Source organism: Frieseomelitta varia, unplaced genomic scaffold (assembly GCF_011392965.1).
Source record: "Frieseomelitta varia isolate USP_RPSP 00005682 unplaced genomic scaffold, Fvar_1.2 scaffold_304, whole genome shotgun sequence".
NCBI lineage: Eukaryota > Metazoa > Arthropoda > Insecta > Hymenoptera > Apidae > Frieseomelitta > Frieseomelitta varia.
In genome coordinates this window covers 42,959-67,400 of record NW_025110040.1, presented here as the reverse complement: position 1 = coordinate 67,400, position 24,442 = coordinate 42,959, and the positions used below count along the sequence as shown (strand labels likewise).

General features: G+C 44.3%; 1 protein-coding gene across 3 annotated transcripts; it reads right to left on the bottom strand.

The window, feature by feature from the left end:
- Positions 1–5,796: 5,796 nt before the first annotated feature.
- On the bottom strand, positions 5,797–22,909 carry LOC122529713 (MAM and LDL-receptor class A domain-containing protein 1-like). 3 transcript variants are annotated; one of them, XM_043656098.1, is made up of 15 exons: positions 22,472–22,909; positions 17,196–17,381; positions 11,935–12,332; positions 10,777–10,969; positions 10,548–10,675; positions 10,226–10,357; positions 9,943–10,095; positions 9,167–9,297; positions 8,861–9,033; positions 8,567–8,661; positions 7,116–7,214; positions 6,822–7,005; positions 6,532–6,679; positions 6,110–6,256; positions 5,797–5,988 (listed from the first exon to the last, which is right to left on the bottom strand). In XM_043656098.1, exons 3-15 carry the CDS (start codon positions 12,293–12,295, stop codon positions 5,812–5,814), a joined length of 2,121 nt encoding a protein of 706 aa, XP_043512033.1. In that variant the 5' UTR covers positions 12,296–12,332; positions 17,196–17,381; positions 22,472–22,909; the 3' UTR covers positions 5,797–5,811. The 3 variants fall into 3 exon arrangements, with proteins under 3 accessions (XP_043512033.1, XP_043512032.1, XP_043512034.1); XM_043656097.1 differs by lacking the exon at positions 22,472–22,909 and adding an exon at positions 18,217–18,551; XM_043656099.1 differs by lacking the exons at positions 5,797–5,988; positions 6,532–6,679; positions 22,472–22,909 and adding an exon at positions 18,217–18,550 and having other exon boundaries at positions 6,114–6,256.
- Positions 22,910–24,442: the final 1,533 nt, after the last annotated feature.

Sequence of the window (24,442 nt, the reverse complement as noted above, 5' to 3'; positions counted from 1 at the left end):
AGACACACGGGCAATGGCCTGGCCTCCTCCTGGTCCCCAGTGACCTCGATTGATGCGCTGTGTCCTCTCCTAGTCCACGATTACCCCTCTTCCCTACCTCTCCCGGTCACTCTCTCTCTCTCTCTCTCTCTCTCTCTCTCTCTCTCTCTCTCTCTCTGCCGTCCTCTCTTCCCTCCTGGTGGCTAGAGGAGCGTTGACTCGACATCGCCCAATCAGGGGCCGGTTCGTCGACTCTCTGAGCTGCTCTCGGGGTCGTTCTAATCTCGCAACGTACCTACGCCACAAGCCAAACCGACGAGAAGCCCGATAAGAGTGTACGATCCTCCCCTCTTCCTCTAATCTCTCTCTCGCGGATCTCCTCTTTTTCTTTCGCCTCTTTATTTCTCGTGGCTCTTGCAGTTCACGCTGCGTGCGGACCCGCGGAGCGCGCGCCCAGCTATCTTTGTCGCCCGTCCCTCCCCTTCCCTCCCGAGAGAGAACGTACACGCCAGCACCGCCAAGGTGAACAACCTCGAACCGTGTCGGGGCTCTTATCGCTCCGCGAGCTTGGACCCTTATCGACGCGAGCGCGCGCGCTTCTTCCACCGAAGTTCGCTGAACCGATCGCGCGAATTTACTTAAACTCCTACATCCAGCTGCAATTCAACGAAGATTCGTCGAAACTAGTCGACGAGTTCTTCAAGCTTGATCCTCTCGGATCTTATCGGGGGATAGTTTTTGTTAGTCCTTTGTCTCGCTCCGACTTTGATCGTACGTCACGAATTTTCGAACCACGGAGGTTATTTTTGTTAACGCAGTAGAGTTACTGGCTGAAAGGATCTTGCTTCTTAGATGTTAGAATGCCAATAGTATCTTACGCGTACAGAAGTACACTGGCGAAATCCTTACCAATAAATCTTCCAGGCCCTTTCGAACTTTCGCAAATCCTCCCAATCCATCTACGTTTCTACGTTCGTTCGAAGCGATCGCTCGTCACAACCTTCGATCCTTCCAAATACGCGAACTTCCAATCGGCGATATTCAGGCGATTCTCGCAATCCGCTGCTCCACGTTCTAATTCGCGGATTTCGAAAATCCCGCTGGCTTGCAACAGTCGGCGCGTGTCCTTCGCCCGCTTGCCACTCGCTAGAAACTTTCCAGCGCGAAAGGACACCACCCGAGATGCATAATTTCGTTTTGCACGGCGGCTCGTAATTCACGGCGCTTTCACCATACGTATGCGCCTGGATGAACGTGCACGGCCGATAGAAGTGTCACAGAAGGAAACGTAAGAGAAAGAGAGAGGCGAATGGTCAACGGGTGCATTGTGTCTGGTCCCCTCTCCCTCATTTCTTTTTTTTCTTCATCCGGGCTGGCACGGTGCGCGCCAATCGAGTCACGGTTCACCGGGAAGAAAGTAAGAGTGGTCCGACCAGGAAGTTGAGGCATCGGCGAACGCGGTCTGTCCGGATGCCGATGAAAGGGAAGGCCGGTGATTTCTCTCTTGCTCGCAGGCCTCGTCTCGTTTCTCCATGAATTCGTACGTGATCGTGACTTTCTCTCCTTCTCTCTTTCGCTTCTTCGTTCTCGAGGGTGGAGCGATTCTCTTTGTTATATATCGTTTTCGTTCGTCTTCGTTCGTTCTCGCGAAGGTAATATTCTCAAGTGGACGAAACTTTGGGTTCAACGAGAGAGTACGGATAGTTGGCGGAAATTTCGTGGCCGGGATGATTGGATACGCTGTTGACATGGAAATGTTCTGGGTAAAATTAGAGGGAAGTGGCCAGATTCACAAGGGGGATTCTGAAGATCTATTAGAAGATCGGTTAGAGCGGTACAAGAGTTGAAATCTAAAATTGGAACGGAGAAAGCTGCGCAGAGTTGCACCATGAGTTAGATAAAATAATTTTTTTCATTATTACCTTGGTAATAATTTTCTCTCGAAATTTTAATCCAATGACGCCTACAAAAAAAAAAGGAGAAGAAAGAAAAGAAAAAAAATTCCATTTCCAACCAAAGGTTTCTACATTTCAAATTACCCTTTCAACTCGTTTTACCAAAAGAAAAAAAAAAAAAGAAAGAAAATAAAAAGAAACCAAGAAAATACCACTTCTGACTGTTCAAATTTGCATTATACCCAAGCTCTTCCATAAATCAGAATACCTAAAATCCGTTCGAGTTCCGGATCCAAGCCACCGCGCGTCGTCTCCGAGGAACGTGTTTCCGCTGGAGATTGCTCGAAAATCGAGGGATGGGGGGAAGGGGGGGGGGGAGGAAGAGGGAGAATCGAATCGAGCGTAAACCAGACGGGGGAAAAAGAAACAGATCGGGAACGATTCCGCGCGTTTCCACGGAAATTCAAGCAAGCAATTCACGACTGCTCGCACAGTCAACCCCCGGAAACTCGGTTGAGGATCGGGCTACGAACGATGGGAGAGGTGAGATGGGGCGGTGGGCGGTGTGTGCGGGAGGGTCCGGGGGGAGGGGAGGGAGTGGATGGAAAGAGAGAGGATAGAGGGTAGCAGCCCCGAGGGCAACGACCTCTGACCCACCAGCCAGCCCTGGTATTGCTACCCCTTCCCCTGGACTGGCTGCTAAGTATAGCATTTCCACCAACCTGTCGGCCCCTTGCTACAGATATTATATCTACACCGTAGCCACCCCTCCCCTCTCATCTCCTCTGCTCTCCTCTCCTCTCGGCCACGATCTCGAAAGCACGGTAATTTTGTCCTGTTACCGCTTTATCGCTGCAGCTGCACGCCGAGCGGCCGTTTAGCTGGCTGTTGCTGTTGTTTTCGTCGTTCGTCTTCCTCCCTCCTTGCAACGCGTCTCTAGTTATTACAGTCGAGAGCGCTTTGTTCGCCGTTCAATTTAAGTAGGCCGGATTATAGTGTCGCGACGCGGGGGAATTTCGCCCCGTTCTCGCATTAACGCGAGTAAATAACGCGTGCTTGGAGAGTTTAAACATGGATACACGTACGCGAGTAGTACATACGTCGATTATTGCGAGTTACGATTCTTCTCGCTAGATTCGATCGTTTCAGTGAAATTTTGATTGAGCCAGTGTCTGAACTACCCGCCAATTCTACTTGTCTGAATGATGTGAACTCTTGCATTGGTATGAATGACAATTTGTTGACAAGTTGATGCATTCGGATAAGTAGAATTGCAGAGGTATATTTCTAAACGATTTCCTGCTGCGTACTGTACGTACGTGTCTGACGTGTTTGCAGTAGATCAGATGTCTGACGCGCATGGAAAGTTCTACTTCAGCGGTCGACACGGCTGCATTAGCTATTAACACACATATTTTAATACTTTCCTCGAATCTCTTCCTACCTTTTCTCGTTTGCTTTTTAATTGTTCAGAGTCATTCAATTTTTTCAGAGCAAGCTAAACGATATTTTTTTAATCCCTCGCGCAAGAGCTTTTCAAAATTCAAAGCTCGAAAGTTAAAGAGGTTTATTGTTCAAACTCTTTTTTACCTCTGGCGAAAGACGTCCGCGCGTCTTTTGAAAAATTGAGAAGTCGAGAGTCGGATCGCTCTTCTCGCGATAAGTAATCGCGGTCCCCCCGATTGAATTTCTCCGCGGCGCGGAAACGCGTCGAGCATTGTTCCTTTGCCGTCCTTGCAGCTTGTTTGCCTCTTTGAGCACGGGGCCGAGCGTTTTGCCTCGCGTCCCGCGAATATGGGACACGGCGAGGCAGGCCACGCAACTCGCTCTTCCCCGGGAAAAGTGCCGGAAAGACGAGGATTTTAAGATCCGCAGTGTAATCGAGGGCTGCCGGTGGTTTTGGACCGTGGGACGAAAGCAGTCTCGTTTTATAGGGCAGCGTTTGACGTTCGCTGCTCGCGAACTTCATCATCTCTCTCCGTTCGAGCACCTTTGGCATTTAATATTTTTAGCTTATGCTCGCCGAATCACTCTGCGATGAAAGCCCATTCGCGCTAGCCAAGAGAAAAATCTACTCGTACCGATACTACGCGTACTCTATCGTCAAACTATGCAATTCCACGTGACGCAATAATAGCCGAGCAAACGAGCCAAGCAAACTACGAACACTTAGACAAAATTAGTATCTCTCCTCGTTCGCCAAATCTCATTCATCAAACATTCAAGCACGTGCCTCGCGTTTCAGCGAGAAACGTTAACCGCGTGCTCGGCTCTGCGCAAAAATACATAGAGTGACTCTTATTAATATTCGGACATCGTGCTATTCAAAATATTGTTGTGGACTTTGATTGTTTATAATAAATTTGGATTAACTTTTTAATAATATATCAGGACAACATTCATTATAGTTTATAGTAATATAAATTTTATTTATTTATTGCACGTACTTTTCTTGATGTCAAACAATACTGAATTACGTCGAAATGTATAGCGTGGCATAAATATTCGGACATTTGAAGAACTATAACATTTGAACCTGAAAATTGTTAACATAAACAATAATTAATATTTTGTTGGGTAGCCGTCAACTTCAATTACATTTCGTAGACACTTAAGCATATTTCCAGTATTTTTTTTTAAATAATTCAGTGGAATATTCTTCCATTCTTCGATTAATCGTTGTTTTAACTCCTCTTTCGGTTTACTGACGTACTACAATTAGTCATTTTTTCACCGAGAAGAAAGAGAAACGTATCGTGAAATCGGTCATCTTTTAAAATTAAGTATTGAGTATCGTGGCTGACATTGTACGGGTGATATGAAACGATGAAGACACCGAATTGAATCAATTCCACGAAAACTGACGACATTTTGACTAGCATGATGTCCGAATATTAATAAATAAATCACTGTACGTTGCTCCAACCGATAAAAGTGGTTGCTTCTTGCGTCCGCACGATGGTAATTATCGTAATTCAGCCCAATACCGGTAGATAGTGGACCGATGGAGCGAAACGACCGAGAGCCTCGCGAGAAAATCAGCGGGTTCAGCGGCGGAGGAGGGTAGGAGGTGAGGGTACGCGGTGCGCGGGAAAAAGCGGCGCGCTTTCCACCCGACCGCGGTTGCATACCACGTGGTGGGGGCAGGGTGGAACGGCCTCAATAACGTAAATTATCCCGCCAAACGTAGGCGGACCGTATATATCCGTGTCGAGTGGCCCCCGCGAAAATAGCAGAATCATGGACCGTCCGAAAGAGGCGGCGAGGACGAGAGTGCGAGGAGGAGAGTCGAGGAAAACCAGAGGAGGGGAATGGAGTAGAGCGACGATAGGGCGGGGTAGGGATAGGCAAACGACGATGGTGGAGGGTGGGAGGGCGAGAGAAAGAGAGATCCGCTGGCCTAGTTAGGGTGAGTGCCACCCTCGCCGGTCAACGACCCCGCGACCTCGACGCTCGCAATCCGAGCGACTCCTCGGCCACCTCCTCTCTATCCCCCGTCTCTTCTCACTACCCTCTCACCTCACTTCGCTCTGCTGCCACCGTCCGACACCGACGAGCGTCACTTTCCGCGCGCATTTTCCTCGGCCTGATTAGACCACTGGGAACACGTTTCCTACCTCGATAATTCAACCTTTTCTGAAGTCGCCGCGCCTCGCGTGCGATATACGAATAATACGACCGTGCGCGAGAGTGGATGGGGATCTTGAGAGCTCTTTTCTTCTCTTTTCTTTTCTTTTCTTTTCTTTTTTTTTTAAGCATCTTTTCCTTCCTCTCCTTTCTTCCTTTTTGTTGGTTGCTGCGGAAGAAAGTTTGTACGAAGGGGAAGGAAATAGAAGATAGGCGCGGAGGTTTTTTTTTTTTTTTTTTTTTTTTTTTTTTTGTGTTTTCGTTTTTCCGCCGCGAAACGTTTCGTTCATCTCGCGCAATAAAGTGCAAATTACTTGTTACTCTGATTACCTTCCTCTGCCGAGAGGATCGTACCCGAGGCAGGTTGCCTCCCGGGAGGAGCGGCTCCCCGTCCGTGTTGATGACCGTTGTCGACAAACTGTCCCAGTCCCAAACCACCGCCACCTCCCGCCACCAGTATCGGATACTGTTCTCCGTTATCTTTCACCTGCAACGTCGGGAATAGAGCGACGGTAGTAAATCTCCTGGTCGGTTGCGTTCAATCTCCTCCCCTCTCCTCTCTCCTTCGTTGATGCTCGATTGAATAACGATAAATATAAATTGCTCACCGTGAATACGTATGTCGCCCCGCCGCCGCCACCTCCTCCGTCCTTCAACTTGATAGTTTTCACCTCGTGTACCTTCGAAGTGCCGAGAGGAACGGAGGATTCGTACGATCCGACGATCTGACAGCTGTCCAACGTCAGTCCCAAGTTCTGAAAATCGTTGGTCGGTTACTCGGTCACTGGCGGTCGCGTTTCTACGGTAGCTCGCGGGGGAATGTTTCAAGGAAAATTCCCAAATAAAAGAAATGAAAAGTGGCTACAATGTGAGACTTGGCAATGATGGTAAATGGATGCATTTTCTTTTTTCTTTGTTTTGTTTTGTTCTGTTCTGTTTTGTTCTGTTCTGTTTTGTTTTGTTTTTTGTTTTGTCGGTTCGTGCATTTTATACTACGTATAATAGATACGTATACTAGACTCTCTCTTACTTTAGGACACGCGTCCATTCCTGACTGCCCCACCATGAAATACAGTTGCTCGCCCTTTTCTAATTCAATTACACCACGGACAAGTGCGCCCAACGTACTTCCCATACCGCTAGAACCTTTTCCTCCACGGGCACCCATTCCAATCAAACTGACAATAAGTTGACCACGGTGTAGATTAGGTTAGTTATTGAGTTACAGTTAAAGTTATTTTAGGCTATGCTATGCTTATATATATATATGGACAATTATGGCCGTTTCAAATAGAGACGATTTCTCGAATAGACTCTCACGTGTAATAGCCACCGCGAGGTGCCGTCCACCGTTGAACTCCGTTCAAATTCAAGGACGATGACTGTTGCTGAGGTGTCGTCGAAGGCGCGAGTAACTCTATGTCCGTGCTGTTGTAATCATCGGCGCATTGTTCGCTGCTGGGCCCCCTCCTTCCAGTGTTTCCGCACGTGCCAATTCGTATAACTGCGCGTGGAAATTTAATTGGATTTCAAATTCGCGCCAAAAAGAAGGAGAGAAAAGTTTTTACCGAAGGCGAACGACGACATTTATCACCACAATGTGGTATACGATACCAGTTTCGTTGGCAAAGTCGGCGTGTTGATCTGGAACTTTCTCCGAATCTATCACGGGGTTGTAGTAATTGAAGTCTCCCACTACCTCGGGAGGGACTCCTGAATGAAATTGCCATTTCACAGCATTTCACTTTCAAGTGAACATGGGGGTGTGCGGGTACCCGACATTTCGGATTCCGATCGTTTGTCATACCCGAATCACAATTACATCCCCCTCGGGTCACAGTGATAATTTTTCAATCGGACAATTTTACATTTATTCTTTCAAATTTACAAATATATCATTTTATATTCTGTACAAATGAAGTTAAATTTTACAAATCCACAAGCAAAGAAAACAGTCGATAATATTATACGAAAACTATTTTATTTTAAATTACTGCGAAGAAAACATAATTTTGTTCGCCGCGTTGTTAGCTGTTCGAAACGTTGCCAGCCAGCATCTGACGATAAGCCTTCTTTCGTTTCATTTGGGTTTCCTTTTTAGTCGGTCGGTCGAAAGCCAAGAGCGTCGCCAACAGCACTTTTGACATTGTCGTCGTCGCAGTTGTCCGTGCATCATTTTCTTTCATGTTAATGTAAGTATACATTGTACACGCGAGTTTCCCGTGAGTTTTTTTATTTTCTATTCATTTCCGAACTCTTTGTCGAAAACCACTCAAGATTGCTCGTGTTTACCGACGATGTGGAATTTTCGTGACACCTCGTAGCTGTGCAACTTGACAAAACCTTGACAGTTTTTCCTATTCCGCATAAATGAAGAAACGCTAGCTTATTTTTAGAAAACATACTTTCTCGAAAAAAAGTAACATAATATTTTTTACACTTTACAATCAATCGAGAATAATTATTCAAGTATTCGTTTAATAGAATCGCAAACAAGTTGCGTTAATTGTGTCGTTGAGTAAATAGCGGACTGAATACTCTTACTATGCCTGCTTTTTTTTTTTTTTTTTTTTTTTTTTTTTTAACATTGACAACGGCAGCAATATTGTAAATTCAATTGAATCCAAGAAGAAAGATTGAAGAAAGAATAAGTGTGAAATCCGATTGGAAAATTATCACCCGACTCGCGACGTAATATTCGGTTATATAATATCCGAATATTATAGATTTTAGAGTTCCCGAGTCGATCTAAGCACTACCCGACTTCGATGTCGAACTACCCGCACACACCTAGTATTTGAACAGGATTTGAAAAGTGAAAGAAAAGTTGGTCCGTGGCTATCGTAGATTCTACATCTTTGTCTTTCGACGATAGAAGATGAGCGCGTATGAAACCTGCCGCAAAATTGACCTCGATCTTGAATTTCAAGAAATTCTTCCTTTTTTTCATACAATAATACAATATAATACATGTATTTCATTGAATTATATTTAGGATAGTCACGGACAAACTTTCCTTTTCACTCTGTGTACACTCGAGATCGATCGAGAAATTTGAAATTTACCAATGCCAAAACACTCTGGGCTGAGGGAAAAGTCGTCGATGGCTATGTCGGCTTTCGAATAATAGCCTTTGCTCGCCTCAAATTGCAGAAAATATCTGGATAAATAGCAGACGTGTTAAATTCTTAGTCTCGTTTTTTTTAATTATCTCGGATTAAATTAAATATCTCTTAATATCTCTACGTTGTACACGTGTACGTACGTATATCTAAAATAAACGGACGCGTAGCGATTTATTATTATTCGACGTCGAAGCGATGCGTAAAATCGAGGAGCGTAAAATTGGACGTGTTTACCTGTACTTGATGTCGGGCAGAGGAACAGCCTGATTGTACCAAACGTCGCTCTTGTCACCGTAGAGGTAAGCCCACCATAACTGTTCGTGATGGTGTTGGTGCGGTTTTACCTGAATCAGGTACAATCCAAGCGAACCGCTGTTCGCGCCGTGCTGATGATAAAAGAATCGCACCTGTTTTTACACACACGCATATAATACTGTATTACACATTAACGACGAGTCACCCTATTTTTTTTATCTTCTGTCTCACGTTTTACATTTTGTACTTGATATTTTTTTGTAAAATCGAGGCAAAGCAACCTACCTGACACGATTTGTAATAAGGACTTTTTGGATCGCCGTTGTAAGGTGGCGTCGGATTATACAATGGGCTCTCGATGATACCGCGACTACCGTATGACACTCGCGATGACATATTTACATAGGCGTATGTCCCTGTAATGGGGAAAAATCACATTGAAACTTAAACTCGCGTCGTTTCGATCGAATACATACCTTTCTAACTACGAGAGAAACAGAGAGAGAGAGAGAGAGAGAGAGAGAGAGAGAGAGAGAGACTGTGTTGGCTTTGTTATATTAGAAATGTTACTTTTTTTTTACTTCAATTACGTTTCCATCTACGTTTATTTCATTCGCTTGGCAGAAAATGGACACGGTCGACGAAAAAAAAGAAAAAAAAAGAAAAAAAAAAGGGAACCATTGTCTCGCGAATGTTTGCATATTTTGCAATCGTTTGAACGTTCACGCGTCAAACAAAACATTTCGTTATCGGCCATTCTCCGATCGTTGTTCTCGTGAATTTTTCATCAACTGGGAATTTAAAGTTGAAACGGTATGGTTAGTCGTATAGTGTTATATCACGGGACGAAATTACGCTACCGATTGCGATAACAATTTCCTCGCGTGGTTTCGTTGCGAAATATTGATAACAACGAACGTGGTGGCGTGAGCGTGTTTGAAACGGTTGAAAATTTTTTTAATTAGCAAGATTTATCAATGTGCGCAGATTGAGAAGAGGTCGCGTACGTATGTATTCGTGTGTATTCGCGTACGTGTGTGCATTCACGCACGTATACAGACCGGACGTATTGCGGTACGTATGATCGTAACTAGGTCCAGTTTTCTCGGACGTTGCACCACGATGGAGGGTCCAATTTAAAAGCTTCCCCGGTACGTTCTTCCAGCCGCACCATCCGTGCTCGAAATTACACCTGGCGTTCTCGGGTATTTTGTCTGAAAGGAAGATCGATCATGAACTCTGTCGCGTGTCTGCGAATCGTCGAAGAGCGCCAAAAAAAAAAAAAAAAAAAAAAAATGGAGACTATGAAACGACGCGTTTGTATATAACAATAACAATGATCACCGCAGTCGTCACGTTCGTCTTCGCCGTCGACGCAGTCCTCCGTTAGGTCGCAGACGTGCTCTTTGTTCAGACAGAAGCCGTTCTTGCAGCGGTACTTGTCCTCCGTGCAGGCCGTTTTCACCGGTGTTGATTCTGCAAACGAGAACGTGCGTTTCTCTTTCTTTTCTCCGACTACTTCCTGCACCTACGTGTCGCGTGCACTGTTGTATTTGTTTGTTCAGTTTGGGTTCAGTTTGGTGACGACGACGCGCAATCAACGACTTGCACAATGCCGATCGCAATGATGTCGACGACGCGCAAAGAGAGGAATAAAGATATTTACCGGGGAAACAGTTGACCAGGTGAATATCATCAACGGCGATGCTAGAGTTGGAATAGGGTACCGTCATCTCTATGAGCAACTGATGCGGCTGAGTGATGGATCCTAATGTGAAACGCGTTACTCCCCATCTGCAATGCAGCCAGTTGAACTGAATTTTGTTTTCCGTTCCGTCATAGCGAGTCTTCGCGCTATGACTGTTTCCATCCGATAATAATGACAACAAACGTACTCGGCGCGATTGTTTCCTGGTTTTTCCATGACCACCCAACTGGTGTTGTTCGTGATCACGAGCAACCCGATATCGCCGCTGTTCATTTCCACTTGGTAGAGGGCTAATTTCAACACGCAGCGTGACCCAGTGGGAGGGATCGTCCTCGATAATATTTGAGGCTTTCCGGGGCCGGTGAACCATAAAAAATGCCCTGGAGAAAAGAGTCTACGTTGAAACATTTCGACTGTTCAAATTTTAGATTCCTCGTCTAAATTATACGTACGTACATTTCATTTATCGACTTGGAGCTGAATATTACGCACGTACGTACAGGCTACTCTCTAGTACAGTGACGGCGAACCTTTTCGAGAAGTGGGTGAAATTTGGTTCGTTATTTTTTTTTAGTACCAGCTCGTGGATCACCAACTACTTCTTTTTGGTTCTCACGTTTACAATCCTCTAAAAAGTTTACTTTTCCTTTTTGTTTGACAACTTTTACGTTTGCAAGTGAAGAGCAAAAAATAAATGTCGACGTCGAAAAATTGATATGAAAAAGGGGTGACGTGCCCAGTCATCCCTGCACTATACATTATATATATATAAAATGTACTTTATTTTTTAATATTTTTTATTCTATGTTCTCTCTTTCATTATATAAAAAACTAGCAAAGCTACCCATTCTGAATCGTAAGCGCTATATAAAATTTTTTGGACACGACAAACTCGTATAACATTTAAGACTTAAAATACTTATATGTATGCACAACCAAGTCGTAAATCCTCCATAAAACGCAATTATGCATTTACTTCTCACGTTTACAGCTCTAGGCCCAAACACTTGTAATTTTATCAACATTTTTTGAAAGAGGGGTTCGAAAAATAATTAAAATTCTTTTACACGTATGATGACAAGTTTATAAAAATCAACGCGAGGTTCGCCGTCATTGCTCTAGTACGTATGCACATATGTGTCACATCATATTTAACGGTACGAAGAATGTGCTACGGGTATTTGAAATTCGCGCGTTACGGCGAGAATGTTTTAAACAAAAGTTTGAAACAGAAGATTAATAACAAGTACGAAGAAGTACTAGTCGAAAATCGATCGAGTCTGGCAAGTTGAAGAAAAAAAAAAAAGAAAAAGGTAAAGGCAACGTGTGGAGTGCGCCTTCTTACCCTTGGTCGAGTTGCTGGCGTCGACGATAGGCCCGTTCTTACTTCGCAGCGAGGCTGGCGCGGTCTTCTTGAAGCCAGCGGTTTGGTTTTGAAACCACGACCAATCGCAGATCTCCTCGAAGTCGCAGTGGCCGAACTGATGCAGCCGGCTCGAGGCAATTCGCGTCAGGTGGTGGTTGGTCCCGCGCGGCATCCTTTCTTTCCAGTCGCAGTTGCTGCTTGTGACGTAGCAAAGCCCAACCAGGATTCTCAGCAGCAGCAGGTTACCCTTCAAGCCGAATTTACGCCGCCAGTCGTGCACGGTGTGACGCGTCTGTTTGAAATTCGCGGTCAACACCCCGGATCGTGCGCCTCTCACCATTACTCCGTACTTTTCTCGTGTATCCGCTCGAGATATCCTGCGAACGGTAACAGCTTTACGGTAAAACGCTTTTGCACTTTTTCTTCTCCCCCCATCCCCCCTCCTTCTTTTTTTTGTTTTTCAACGATAACCATCGTTGCTTTCGTTTTCGTTCCCTTTCGTTGGCTCTGCGTTGGCTCTCGCTTTCCCAGTGATGGCGAACTTTTTCACGTGCGACTCGTGCTGTAGCAGTTGGTTGTATCGACTATATTATCAATTTACGAACATGTAAGAGAAAATGAAAATAAAAAAAAAAGTAGAATCGAGTAAATTTTTTTTTTCATCTTTCTTCACACGTAGCTTAGTCCGCGTTTATCCTGTGCTGCCTGTGTGTGACAAGTGCAACAAGCATCTTTAATCTTTGGATACGAAATTGTTTCTTTGGTTGGTGTGGCTTTGGATTGATTCGAACGCAAAGAAAGTACAAATTGTGACAGAGAAGAAAACTCGAAATAAAGAGAGGCGCTGTACCGTTGAGCGTCTTGCTCAAATTATCCACGCTAACTTGATTGTTGATCAATCTCTTCGTAAAAAAAAAGAAAACAAAAAACGAAATGATTGATTTTGCACAGATTGCAAAAGATTGAACTGTGGCGCTCAAAGTTCTCTTTTGCAAGTTGTCCGCGTGCTACAGGAATTTCCAACGTGCCATCCCTGCTACAGTGCAGTGAACACGAGGCAATAACGTTTTCATCTGTAATGAAACGTTTCTCATTGTCGGATCGCTCGTTCGAACGATGCTCTCGATGCTATCTAGTTGTTTGATGCTCGCCAGAGGCAGTTCAGACGTGTCCGAAGCCCTCCAACAGAGATTTCTAGTTACTCTCTCCTCTCCGAGTGATTACGTTTGCAATTGCAGCTGGAATTTTTGCGGTTTCTTGCCACTTCGCGGAAGTGGAAGCCCTCCCCGGAAGTCTTTTCCAGACTCTCCGCCGAGCAATTTTTTTCATTATCACAGCTGCAGCTAACGGCCGAACGAGATTTCCACGTGCGCCTACGTGGAACACTTTTAGCACGTGAAAAATCGAGGGAAAGAACGGAGGATGGTGCCAAGGCATCGAAACATATATTTTCGTTCGACGTGTATTCGTTTGCTGTGAGAGTAATTTTCGAGAGGGGGTATTAAAAACTCGATTTTTTTTTTTTTTTTTGCGTATTCTTAAAGGATGTAGTTTCGAAAATACATCTCCTTACGTGTGAACTCCTAACATTAACAAAGTTATCATGGTCGTTTGAAGAACGCGACGACCAGTGTCATCTGGAAACTATGTTTTTCAGAACGGTTCCCATGATGTCTCAACATCTACTTGACCAATTGAATCAAAATTTCAAGTACGAATTTACTACGTGTGCGACTATAGCCCGAACCAGAGTCGGCCAAAAAATTTTTATTTTTTATATCTTTTTAGGCCTGCGAGGTATGAGAGAAACACGCAAGAATCGATAATCGAACTTCAAAGTATCGCCAATTTTTTAATTACCGACATTTTTCTTTTGTTCTAGTTCCGGCTATAGCCAAATCCATACTAATTAGGAGACTGTCACGGTTTTTTATTTTAGACGGGCAGAAACATCGGCCGGAACACCGTGGACACCGTGAGAGACGACTTTTTTTTTAAAAGCGACTATATTTGAGAGTACGCAGTACCACTAATTTGACTAATAAGTAATAGTTTTGTTGCAAAAAATTTCCAAACAAAGTTAGAAAACACGCACTTTACACTAGAACACCCCCTCAAACGTCGCACACGGCGGAATCGTAGGGGCAAAAGAGGCAAGGAAGAAAATTACTCGCAAAGAGGAGAGAGCCAGTTCTGGACGATGAAACGAAGCGGTGATTGGCGGAAATGGAATAATTCGCCGATATTTCATAATTTCCGGGATGCCGCGCCGCTACGTAGGGAGGGACGAGGACGCCTCTACGTGCTACTCAATAGCGAAATTTATCCAAATGCCGTTTTCATCGCCGTTTGCCTCTCTGCTTACGATACGTCTCTTGTTTTCAAACTCTTGAAATACGACAATTGCTCTCGCGTCGTCTCGAACTCGAGCTCGAAACTGAAGGAAAATCAATTACATCTTCCGGCGGTCATGTATTATTTTACGGTTATTTCGTTTAATAATGTCCTTGAAATGAAAAGACGTGGAAAACAGATTAATCACAAAAAGACGCCAACTCGTAGCGCGTAGAAAACGTGACGAGAGAAGGGAAACGTATTGCGACGTAGGATTACCAGATTATTAGACGTATTGCGAAGCGAAGCTCAAAGTTGATACGGCATACGAATAAACGGATGACATTGTAATTTGACGTAGTGCAATTCAGTGTCTTCGTTATTTGGTAGTGATGACAATATCAATTGTCGTCAAACGAAGTTTGTCATACAAATGGTTCAGGAAACGTACACCGAACATATACCAACGGCCATAAACAAATAATAATCACCTGGATAATCCCGTCACACCAAGGAATAGTGAGAAACGAAAGAGCCGACTCCTTAGCCAAAGAAGCAACAACAGACCGAACAAACGAAGCCATTGGGATAATCCCAATTCCACACCAAGACCTACTAGCTTCCAACGACCAAAGAGAAGAATGAAACAGACAAATAGATCCACAACATAGCACACTATTTCTACCAAAAGATACCAGACAACAATATAAGCAGAAAAGAAAGGATAGCTACGACTAGACTTTGAATCGGACACACGAATACCTCCTAAGCAAAACAGAACCACCTTTCTGCAACACCTGCAGAACCCAACCAACAAATCACCACCCAACACTTGCTACACGAATGCAGAAAATACCGAAACATGAGAATTAAATACGAATTAAACCAAAACACCGCTCTAACCTGCCAGTAACGACAAAAAAAGAAACGTTATCAACTACTTAAAGAGGACCCAACTATCAGACCAGATATAAAGAGAAAATTCCAGCACGTCGCTAAAGACCTCGCAAGTCGATAAGACTCTAAACCCCCATATAAAAAAAAAAAAAAAAAACAATTGTCGTGAAAATGGAGAAAAATGCCTGGGGTTAGGTTTGGGTTAGATTTCGAAATATCGGGAAGAGTCGGAGGAAGGAACGAACGAACGAACGAACGTAGGGTAAGGAATTTAGGTTTCGAGCTTTGCAAAGATTGGAAAGACGGCGAAGAAATTATTCAGGATACTCGTATCGATTTTTTTTTAGTCACTCTCGGTTCGAAAGCAACTTAACAACAGGCCACGTTCAGTCGTGCCATATAACGGGATATTAATAATGCGTAACGTATCGCGCGAATCGATATGCGCATCTAACAATTGTACAGTACCAACGTACCGTGTTGCTTGTCCCGTAACGATAATGCCACGTTACGAATACCGTCCGAATAATGTCCGTGAATTTCTGTAAACAAAGTAAAAACAATGCTGCGCGATATCTTCGCTCCGTCGTAAAATTGATCGTCGAGGAAAATGTGGATATCTGGAGGAAATTGGCGAAGAATGATTTGTTTGTGAAAAAAAAAAAAAAAAAAAGAAGCGATATGTATGTAGGTATATCGCCGAAAGACGAAGCGAGAACGAGAAATTGGAACGAGTTGAATGTCTGAAAGTTAGTGTCGGCTGTACGATGAAAAGTTACAAGCCTGGCAAGCGCGTTTCAGCAGTGTGCATACAGGGCGATTCACTTTTGTAACTTGCACGCGTGAAACAACGCTTAAACTATGCGCCTAATGAAAAATTGTTGTCGATGCAAAAGTTTTAATTTCGTCTAGAGGAATTTTAAGGCTGGCGAAATATGACGTAACAATTTTTCAATGGATCTCGAAATTCCCAAGGTCGTCTTTATTCTCTTTCAATCGGACCATGTATCTCTTTCATTACGAGTCGAAAGAATAAATTAAATTCCAAGTAAGTAAAAATGCATCAAGCCACAAGCCATATGTTACCACATTTTGCCTCCCTCAAAACCATACACTTTTTTATACTTTTGCGCAGTTGAACAGTTTTTCATTGGACGCGTAATGAAATTTCAACGTTACTTCAGGCGTGCAAGTGACGTGAATCACCCTGTGTATAATAGGACGCATGTGCAGTAGACAGATACGTGCTCGACGATATGTAATACGACTTTTCGGCGGGACAAAGTCGCTTTTTCTTATTTACGATTATGGCAGCTGACCAAACATTTAAACCCACGGTACCATTTTCTCGGTAATGACGGCGAATTCACGTCGGTGTTCAACGTTTCCCGATAGATGTAAACTACTACGTAAACCGCACGGAGTAACGACGGCGATGATTTGTAATCAGAGTCAAAGAAGACGGCTATAACTTGCAGCTACGATTGAAATCGAGGGAAACTTGGCTGACGCGCGTTGATGAAAGATGAGACAGATAGATGGAATGTTTAGACGGTATCTAATGGAGAGGCAGACTAGATTATTTTGAAAGTTTCGAAGCAAGTTTCGAGTACAACGCGGCAACTGATTAACGAGACGAGTTTTTACCAAAAATGAGACGATTGATACTAAAACTGCCAGAGCGATCGAAATGACCAATTTATAATTTAGTCCTAGAAATTTTGTAGACGTGAAACGCTGTATTTTTCTTTCAGATTCAAATGAAATGAAGTGACATGAAACAAACGATTTATCAATTAATATATTATATTGTACTTATAAATGAACGTGTTTGTAAATTCTACTGTTATTATAAAATTTCTCTGTTATCTTTTGCCTTTAATTTCGTTTCTGATCAATGTTGAATTTCACGTTTTAGTAAACTCGGTAGTTGTAGCGAGTTAAACCGCGAAAGAGGATAACGAGATGTTAAAGCGTCGATCGAAAACGAGTCGTTATTAGGTGCTTACCTTCGATCGAAAATGACGTCGTACAATATGCCAGCATAGTTCAAACCCGCGGTTCATTCGTCCCGTATCGTTAACAGTCGCTCGCCTCGATATCTCGAACCGTCGGGATCACTTCCTCTCACGGTTGTTCATCGCCTCGGTGACACAAACTCTCGAAGCTTGCCGGTCGGTTGCGATTCTTCTCACCTGTGCCGAATCAGATACAAAATCATGCGTACGTTTTTAAGCACCGTACGCATCTCAGTACGCGTACACGTAACGCGTACATACACCATTCAGGATGTCCCTGAATTGGTAGTACAAGCGAAGGGGAGATGATTCTACGTGGAAAAAAATGAGTGGAAAATTATTTCTCTTAAACTCATTCCAAGTAATGGTAACTGGTACTGATGACTTGAATCAATAATTCGTTGTTAATACGAATGACGTTAATACTGCTTTTTAAATAAATAACGCATCATTAATCATGCGTCAAGATTCATTCGTGTACGTCGTTGTCAAGTGCGTTGTGCGTACTCGGAAAATATTCAAAATCGACTTGAAGCTCTCCTCAGGAAAGCAAAGCCTCAAAATGAAAAAAACTTTACTCTTTATATTCGACTTAGTGTAGAATTATTTCGTGTAGAATTACCTCCTCTTCACTTGTACTACCGATACATACATACATACATACATACACAGAATGGGCCAAAGTTTTTTCCTATCTATTTTTTTTTAAATAAAACGTATCAAAATATAAGAAAAGAAATTAATTTTATTAATTTCAAGTTTAAATTAAATTTCAATAGATTCAAGTGATTTTTGGCTCATTCTGTATAATACGATACGTGAGTACCCGCTCTTCGCGAATCGCGTGATTACCCAAACCTAATCCACACGTTAAGAGGTCAGATTTCTCAACGCCGCCAGAATGATCAAAATAACGAATTTATAACTTTCGTCGGGAATCTTGTAGATACGAGACAGCGCATTTCTTTGTAAAATATACAAGTGAAAGCTTGCGCAAGTTATTTGGTCGTACCGTGTAAAGCTCTTTAACTCTTTTCACTCTAGTGTCTCTCTGATGGGAATCTCTCTGTGCCACCATCTACGTCGTCGATAGTTTCAGTGTCAATTTCACATGTAACTTAAAACCACGATAAGATTCACGAGGACGCGTCTGTTGCCATTTGCCACTGCGAAACAACAAGTATAAATACAGATATAAATGTACAGAAGAACAACGATACTCGTCGTTTCATCCAGCTTGTGCCATTTTCGGAACGCGACGATGCAACGTACGTACACGCGTGCGACATATATTTGAGAGAAATGAATTTGAAAGAAACTGAGGAACTGACGGCACGATCGTCGCGAACAACGAATGGTGACTACGTACTACGCAAGAGGACGTAGGATAGAATCGCATTCTCAACTGGATAATCTCTCTCGTCTGTCGTTAACGATAATGGCAGTCCAACGCCGCAGCCCAACGCAGCCCAACGCGACGCTTTTATTTCTCTCTCCACACTCGTTCATCATCAGTGGTGCGTGCGTATCGTTCGGTATCATTTCGGTCCTCTCCCATCTCCTTGTTTCGCGATCCGATTCCCTTCAACCTTCAACCCCTCGCGCTCGTTGTCTTGCTGCGTTCGTCTCTGCCTTCTCTCTGCCATCTCAAGTCCATCTGTCCGTTTTCCCCGCTCTTTAATAACGCCATCTCCCCCGTTTCCGGGGGAATATTCGAGCGATCGTTTTATAAAGTACGAATCAAGCGCTCCCTCGACTCAACTCGACTCAATTCCGACGCGGTAGTTTCGATACTCGTTACACTTGCGTTTCCGCTCGCTCTTTCCCTCTTTCAGTCGCGCGGTTCTCTTCAATTTATCGGCGGGCAAATTCTGCGCTTTTTTTCAGTCTTGTATTTTCGTTTCGTTCGATTGAAGAAATAAAAAAAAAAAAGAACGTGTCACACGTTTCTTCGTCGACTAGTGCGAGCGTAGTGTCACCATTTCCCGAAAAACTGCGACAGAGAGAGAGAGAGAGAGAGAGAGAGAGAGAGAGAGAGAGAGAGAGAGAGACACGAGACTTGTGTAAGAATGTGACTAGAAAAATAAAAAGAGTCAATATTTAAGCTTCGAATTTCGTTTTGTATCATTGATCAGTTACTTTACAACTTGGAAACTCGTGGTCTCACAGCACGGAGTCCACCAAATTGGTTTAAAATTGTCGCGTATTTGTCTTCTTGGAAAGAACTTCAACGAGACTGCCCCACCGTGAGAGACAGTAGCGTTAGATTCCAAAAGAATCCTTCTTTCCCTCGTTCCGATTCGAGAGGGAACTAATAGATATTCTAATCGATCTTCTACGAAGCAGCTACAGTGTGAAGAGCATAATGACAATGCATCAATGACAATGAAAACTTGTCGATAATTTGAACTGACCTGAAACCTAAACCTTACAAAGAAAAATCATACAACGGCCAATTTGGTCTTGTCGGAAGCTGATGTCGTCAACACGAGGGCGATCAAGTCGATGAAAGACGGAGGTTAAAACAGATGAAAAGCAAGGGGGAGCTTTTTCCCCCGAGTTGCCTCTTTGAAATTCCCGAAATAACTGTGAAATACATAGGTATCGATATCGAATTCGGTGGATATTCGACGTTCATCTATTTCCAAACGGTCGCGGCTGCCGATTAAATATATCACCGTCGACGTGCACGTTTTTTTTCGAATAAAACATTCAAACGAGACTCTCTCGAATTAGAATCGTTGATTTAGTAAAAAGTAAAAAGTAGAATCTTCCAGAGATTTGTCACGATGACCATTATGCGTCCAATCAATGATGGCGAACCTATGACCCGCGAGTCAAACACTGACCCACGCGTTGATTTTTATAACTTGTCATCATACGTGTAAAAGAATTTTAATTATTTTTCGAACCCCTGTTTCAAAAAATGTTGAATTAAATTACAAGTGTTTGGGCCTAGAGCTTAAACGTGAGAAGCATAATTGCGTTTTATGGAGGATTTACGACTTGGTTGTGCATACATATAAGTATTTTAAGTCTTAAATGTTATACGAGTTTGTTGTGTCCAAAAAATTTTATATAGCGCTTACGATTAAACCGATGTGACAAACACTAAAAAAACACACTAGATCCCATTCTCAGAATGGGTAGCTTTGCTAGTTTTTTTATATAATGAAAGCGAGAACAGACAATAAAAAATATTAAGAAATAAAGTATATATATATATATATATCTAATGTATAGTGCAGGGATGACTGCGAGGGGAACGACGTCACCCCTTTTTCATATCAATTTTTCGACGTCGACATTTATTTTTTGCTCTTCACTTGCGAAAGTAAAAGTTGTAAAACAAAAAAGGAAAGGTAAACTTTTCAGAGGATTGTAAAAGTGAGAAAAAAAAAAGTAGTTTTTAACCATCCTCCCCTCCCCCTTTCCAAGTGACGCCACTGACTTGGTGACCCACGAGCTAGTACTAAAAAAAAAAAAAAAAAAAAAAAAAAAAAAAAGCAATGAACAAATTTTGACTGAAAAAAGGTTCGCCGTCACTGCGTGCAATGTTAATCGCTGTTGAGGGCATTTACAACTGGTGCCGATGGGGCGCCTTTCGCCCTCGGGGTTCGAAGGACCACCCACTGTTGCGGAAATAGACTAACGACGATGGATCTTGCTACTCTTACGATTTATCGTTAACTTTATTATTTGACTCGTGCTGTCGTTTCCTCCAACTTTTTCCACGAACACTGAACGCATAACTGTACAGAAACTGGAAAGAAAAAGTTTCACCGTGGCTATCACAGACGATATTTCTATACCCTCGATTTCACGGAGGAAAGAACCAGCTGCAGAATTGCAGAAAAATTGCTTTCGACTGCCAGCTGCTTTTGGTTATCGTCTCGATGTTGTTCAACCGTGACTGAATTGATACTTGAATGACTAACCCGATTTCCTCAAAGTCCTCCATTTTTGTCCTTTGTAACGTAACCTCGGATTACCCTCGTTTCCCTCAAAAAGAGTCTGTGGAGTGTATGTCGCGTAGAGGGCAGGAAGGATTTCCAAAATTCCTCGTTGCCGCCGTGTGGAGAGTGACTAGGGTGGGGCAGCATTTTCGAGAACGATTGTCTTTTGAAAAATATACTGTCTGTATATCGAATCGCCGCGAGTACGCACGGATGTTTATGACATGGCGCGGAAGAGACTGACTCGAGTCGCACTTGAGACTGACTAGATTTATTCGGGCGCGCCTAGATCAAACGGTTTTCCAACTGGTCAAACGGTTTTGCAAATTTCATTCGCCGGTGGTATTCGAGCTGGAGCGTATCGTATCCGTGCCACGAGCGTTACGTAGAATCGCCTTGGGTCTTGGTACAATCGCTTTTGCACGTCTCTTCTCGTCTCTTCTCGTCGATTAATTCGATGGCAAGAGAGAATAGGAAACGGGGGTGAATTATCGGGAGTTGCGATGTCGCGTCTGCTTTGTTTGGTTTAGGAACAGGAAATTTCATCGGTGGATTTGTGCGACGCGATGCGGCGGCGCAGCGGGCAACCGTTGTTCCTCGTTGCTCGCAAGAGATTATAGACGCGTGTACACACACGGACCGTTGGAAGTTGGAAGCGAGCGTAGATAGCGAGTACTCGGTCAGATTGGTTACGTTCATTTGGCGGTGATGGGTCGATCCCTGATTAAAGTTGCAGAACAAACTTGCCGCCGATGCCGAAACAAACCATGACGTAACAAAGAAGAAAGATTGTTTCTCGTACGAATGGGCCAGACTGCGTTCTACGTCGCATTAGTCAATTGACAATTGGCCGAAGGGCTAGGTAAAAGTAGAAAACGGAAGAATACGAATCGAACGAGTTTTTTTCGTCTCGAGGAAATTGGAATTTACGGCAAAGTGTAAAGATGGAAACGGCGGCTTCGCGCCACAATGGACGTTGAATTTTGGCAAGTCACGCGACGATTCGACGTGACGTTCCTTTTCGTCGTTGAACACGAGCTTTCTCCCGCTCGTATATTGTTTGTCGTTTATCGAAACAACAACCGTGGACCGAAACTGTCGCCGTTCTAAATATAGACAACTGACTTTCAAACAGTTAATTTTCTTTTCGCTGAGCAGGAAAATTTCGATTACAGATTTCAGCGTCAAAAAAGGTGTCACATATATATATATATATATATATATATAGATAGATAGATAGATAGTCGGACGAAACGTTTGTCTGACGACGATAGTCAGTAGGCGGAGAATCCGATTTCAGAGAGTACTTACGTGGTCGATCAGCTTTGGACATCGGCGGATAATATCGGAGCATGTACGCGACGACAACGCGGGTTCTGCGAACCGATCACGTATTCTCTTTGGCTTTGGGCAGCTCTTGCATCTGTCAGCCGAACGGAGAACCACCCTTCGGTTTCGTTGGCTCGCTCGCGCGAACACCATCAGCTGAGTGTACGAGGTAGCTCGATGGCCGACGCGAGAGTCATCCCTCGATTGATCCTGATCCCGGCCAGGATCACCTCAACACGACGCACAATGCCGGCTGATGGTCAACGCGGGCCGCGAGTTTATTTTGTCGCAACGCAAGATCTCGCACTCTCGAATCCAGCACGTCTCCCGTGTATCTCGTCCCACGACGACAATCGATAAAAGTCACCTCTCTTTCTCTCTTCCTCTGTCCTCTCGTCTTGTCCCCTTCTTTCACCCTTCCCCTCCCTCTCTCACTCACTCGCTCTCTCTCTCTCTCTCTCTCTCTCTCTCTCTCTCTCTCTCGGTGTGTCTCTGTCGACCCTCGTTGTCGCGTAGCTCTCTCTCTCTCTCTCTCTCTCTCTCTCTCGATTTCGCGAAAGATGTCCCGTCGAGAACGATTGTCCCGTGGAAGATGGTGGCGCGCGCGCGGATACGGTCGGCTAGGGTGTCGGGTGTCGGGTGTCGGGAGCAACAGAGAGTAGAGCGCGGCTGGCAGCCGTCTCTGCGCGTCTCTGCGCGTCCCTGCGCGTCCCTGCGCGTACCCGCGTGGACCGAACACACCGGCTGGAATTCCGCAACCACCGGATCGATGATACGTTCGTCGCGGGATTCACCTTTGATTCGGGCACATGTTCTCTTGATTCTCACTGAAACTATGCGTGAAGCAGAGCGCACGTCTCTCCCCACGTTCGTTCTCTCTCTCTCTCTCTCTCTCCCTCGTTTAGTCTCTGCTCACCAATTGCATACGTGCGAAGATTCACGCTAAGACACGACACGACACGACACACGGCGCGGCGCGGCACGGCGTCGCGACGTCGGGCGTCTGCTCTGCCCGTATATCTGCGTGCTCCGCCTAGTCAGCTCCTCGTCGTTGCCGCGGCGGCCAAATAGATGTATGTACGTGTATATATATATATATATACGCATGTAGGTACCTATATAAGTATTATATATTTGGAAAGGCGTACGAGAAAGAGTTCGAGCTCGAGCTCGGACGAGACCAGATGAGCAAGAGGAAGGACCAAGATGGATGCGAGAAAAGAGAGAAAGAGAGAGAGAGAGAGAAAGAGAGGAGCAACGGAAGAGAAGAGACAGACGTGAAAGGGTGATAGAGAGCAAGCATAGTCTAGCGAACTCTGCTCGTCAACAGCGGCGAGAGGAGAAACGAGAAATAGTGGAAACGACGGTGTGGGAGAGGGAGAGGGAGAGGGAGAGGCAGCGTGCTCTTATTGACAAAGGGCAGGGACTCCGCCCCTGCCTCGGAGAGTGAGTTTCACTCACTTTCCGCCAAAACGATCCGCGCGCACTCGCGGCTCGCCGCGCGTTCTCGCCAAATTTCGCTCTCCTGCGTCTCTCTGTTTCGCAACCAGAGAGATCGAAAGCTCTCCTATGGCGAAACCGCCATTCGCCTGTGTATTTCGTTGCGACGATGGAAAAAAAAGAAAAAAAAAAAAAAGAAAAGCGCGCGTAGCGCTACTTTTACTCGCCCAAAAGCCGAGAAACGACAAGAAACGACAACATATACATGAGTATAGTCGAAAAGGTGAAAGGATTCATCTATAGATAGACAAATGTTTCTTTCCACCCTGTACGAGAGAGAGAGAGAGAGGTCGACAAAGTCGAATACGGATCTCGTTTTTTCTTTCGATCGGCCGTGATGGTCGTGCGCGCAAGCCAGCAGTGCTGCTTCCCCTGGGATCCAATTTCGATTTGACAGTTACCGTACGTAATTCCGATGTATCTCCGACAATTTTCCAGCTTCGTGCTGCGACG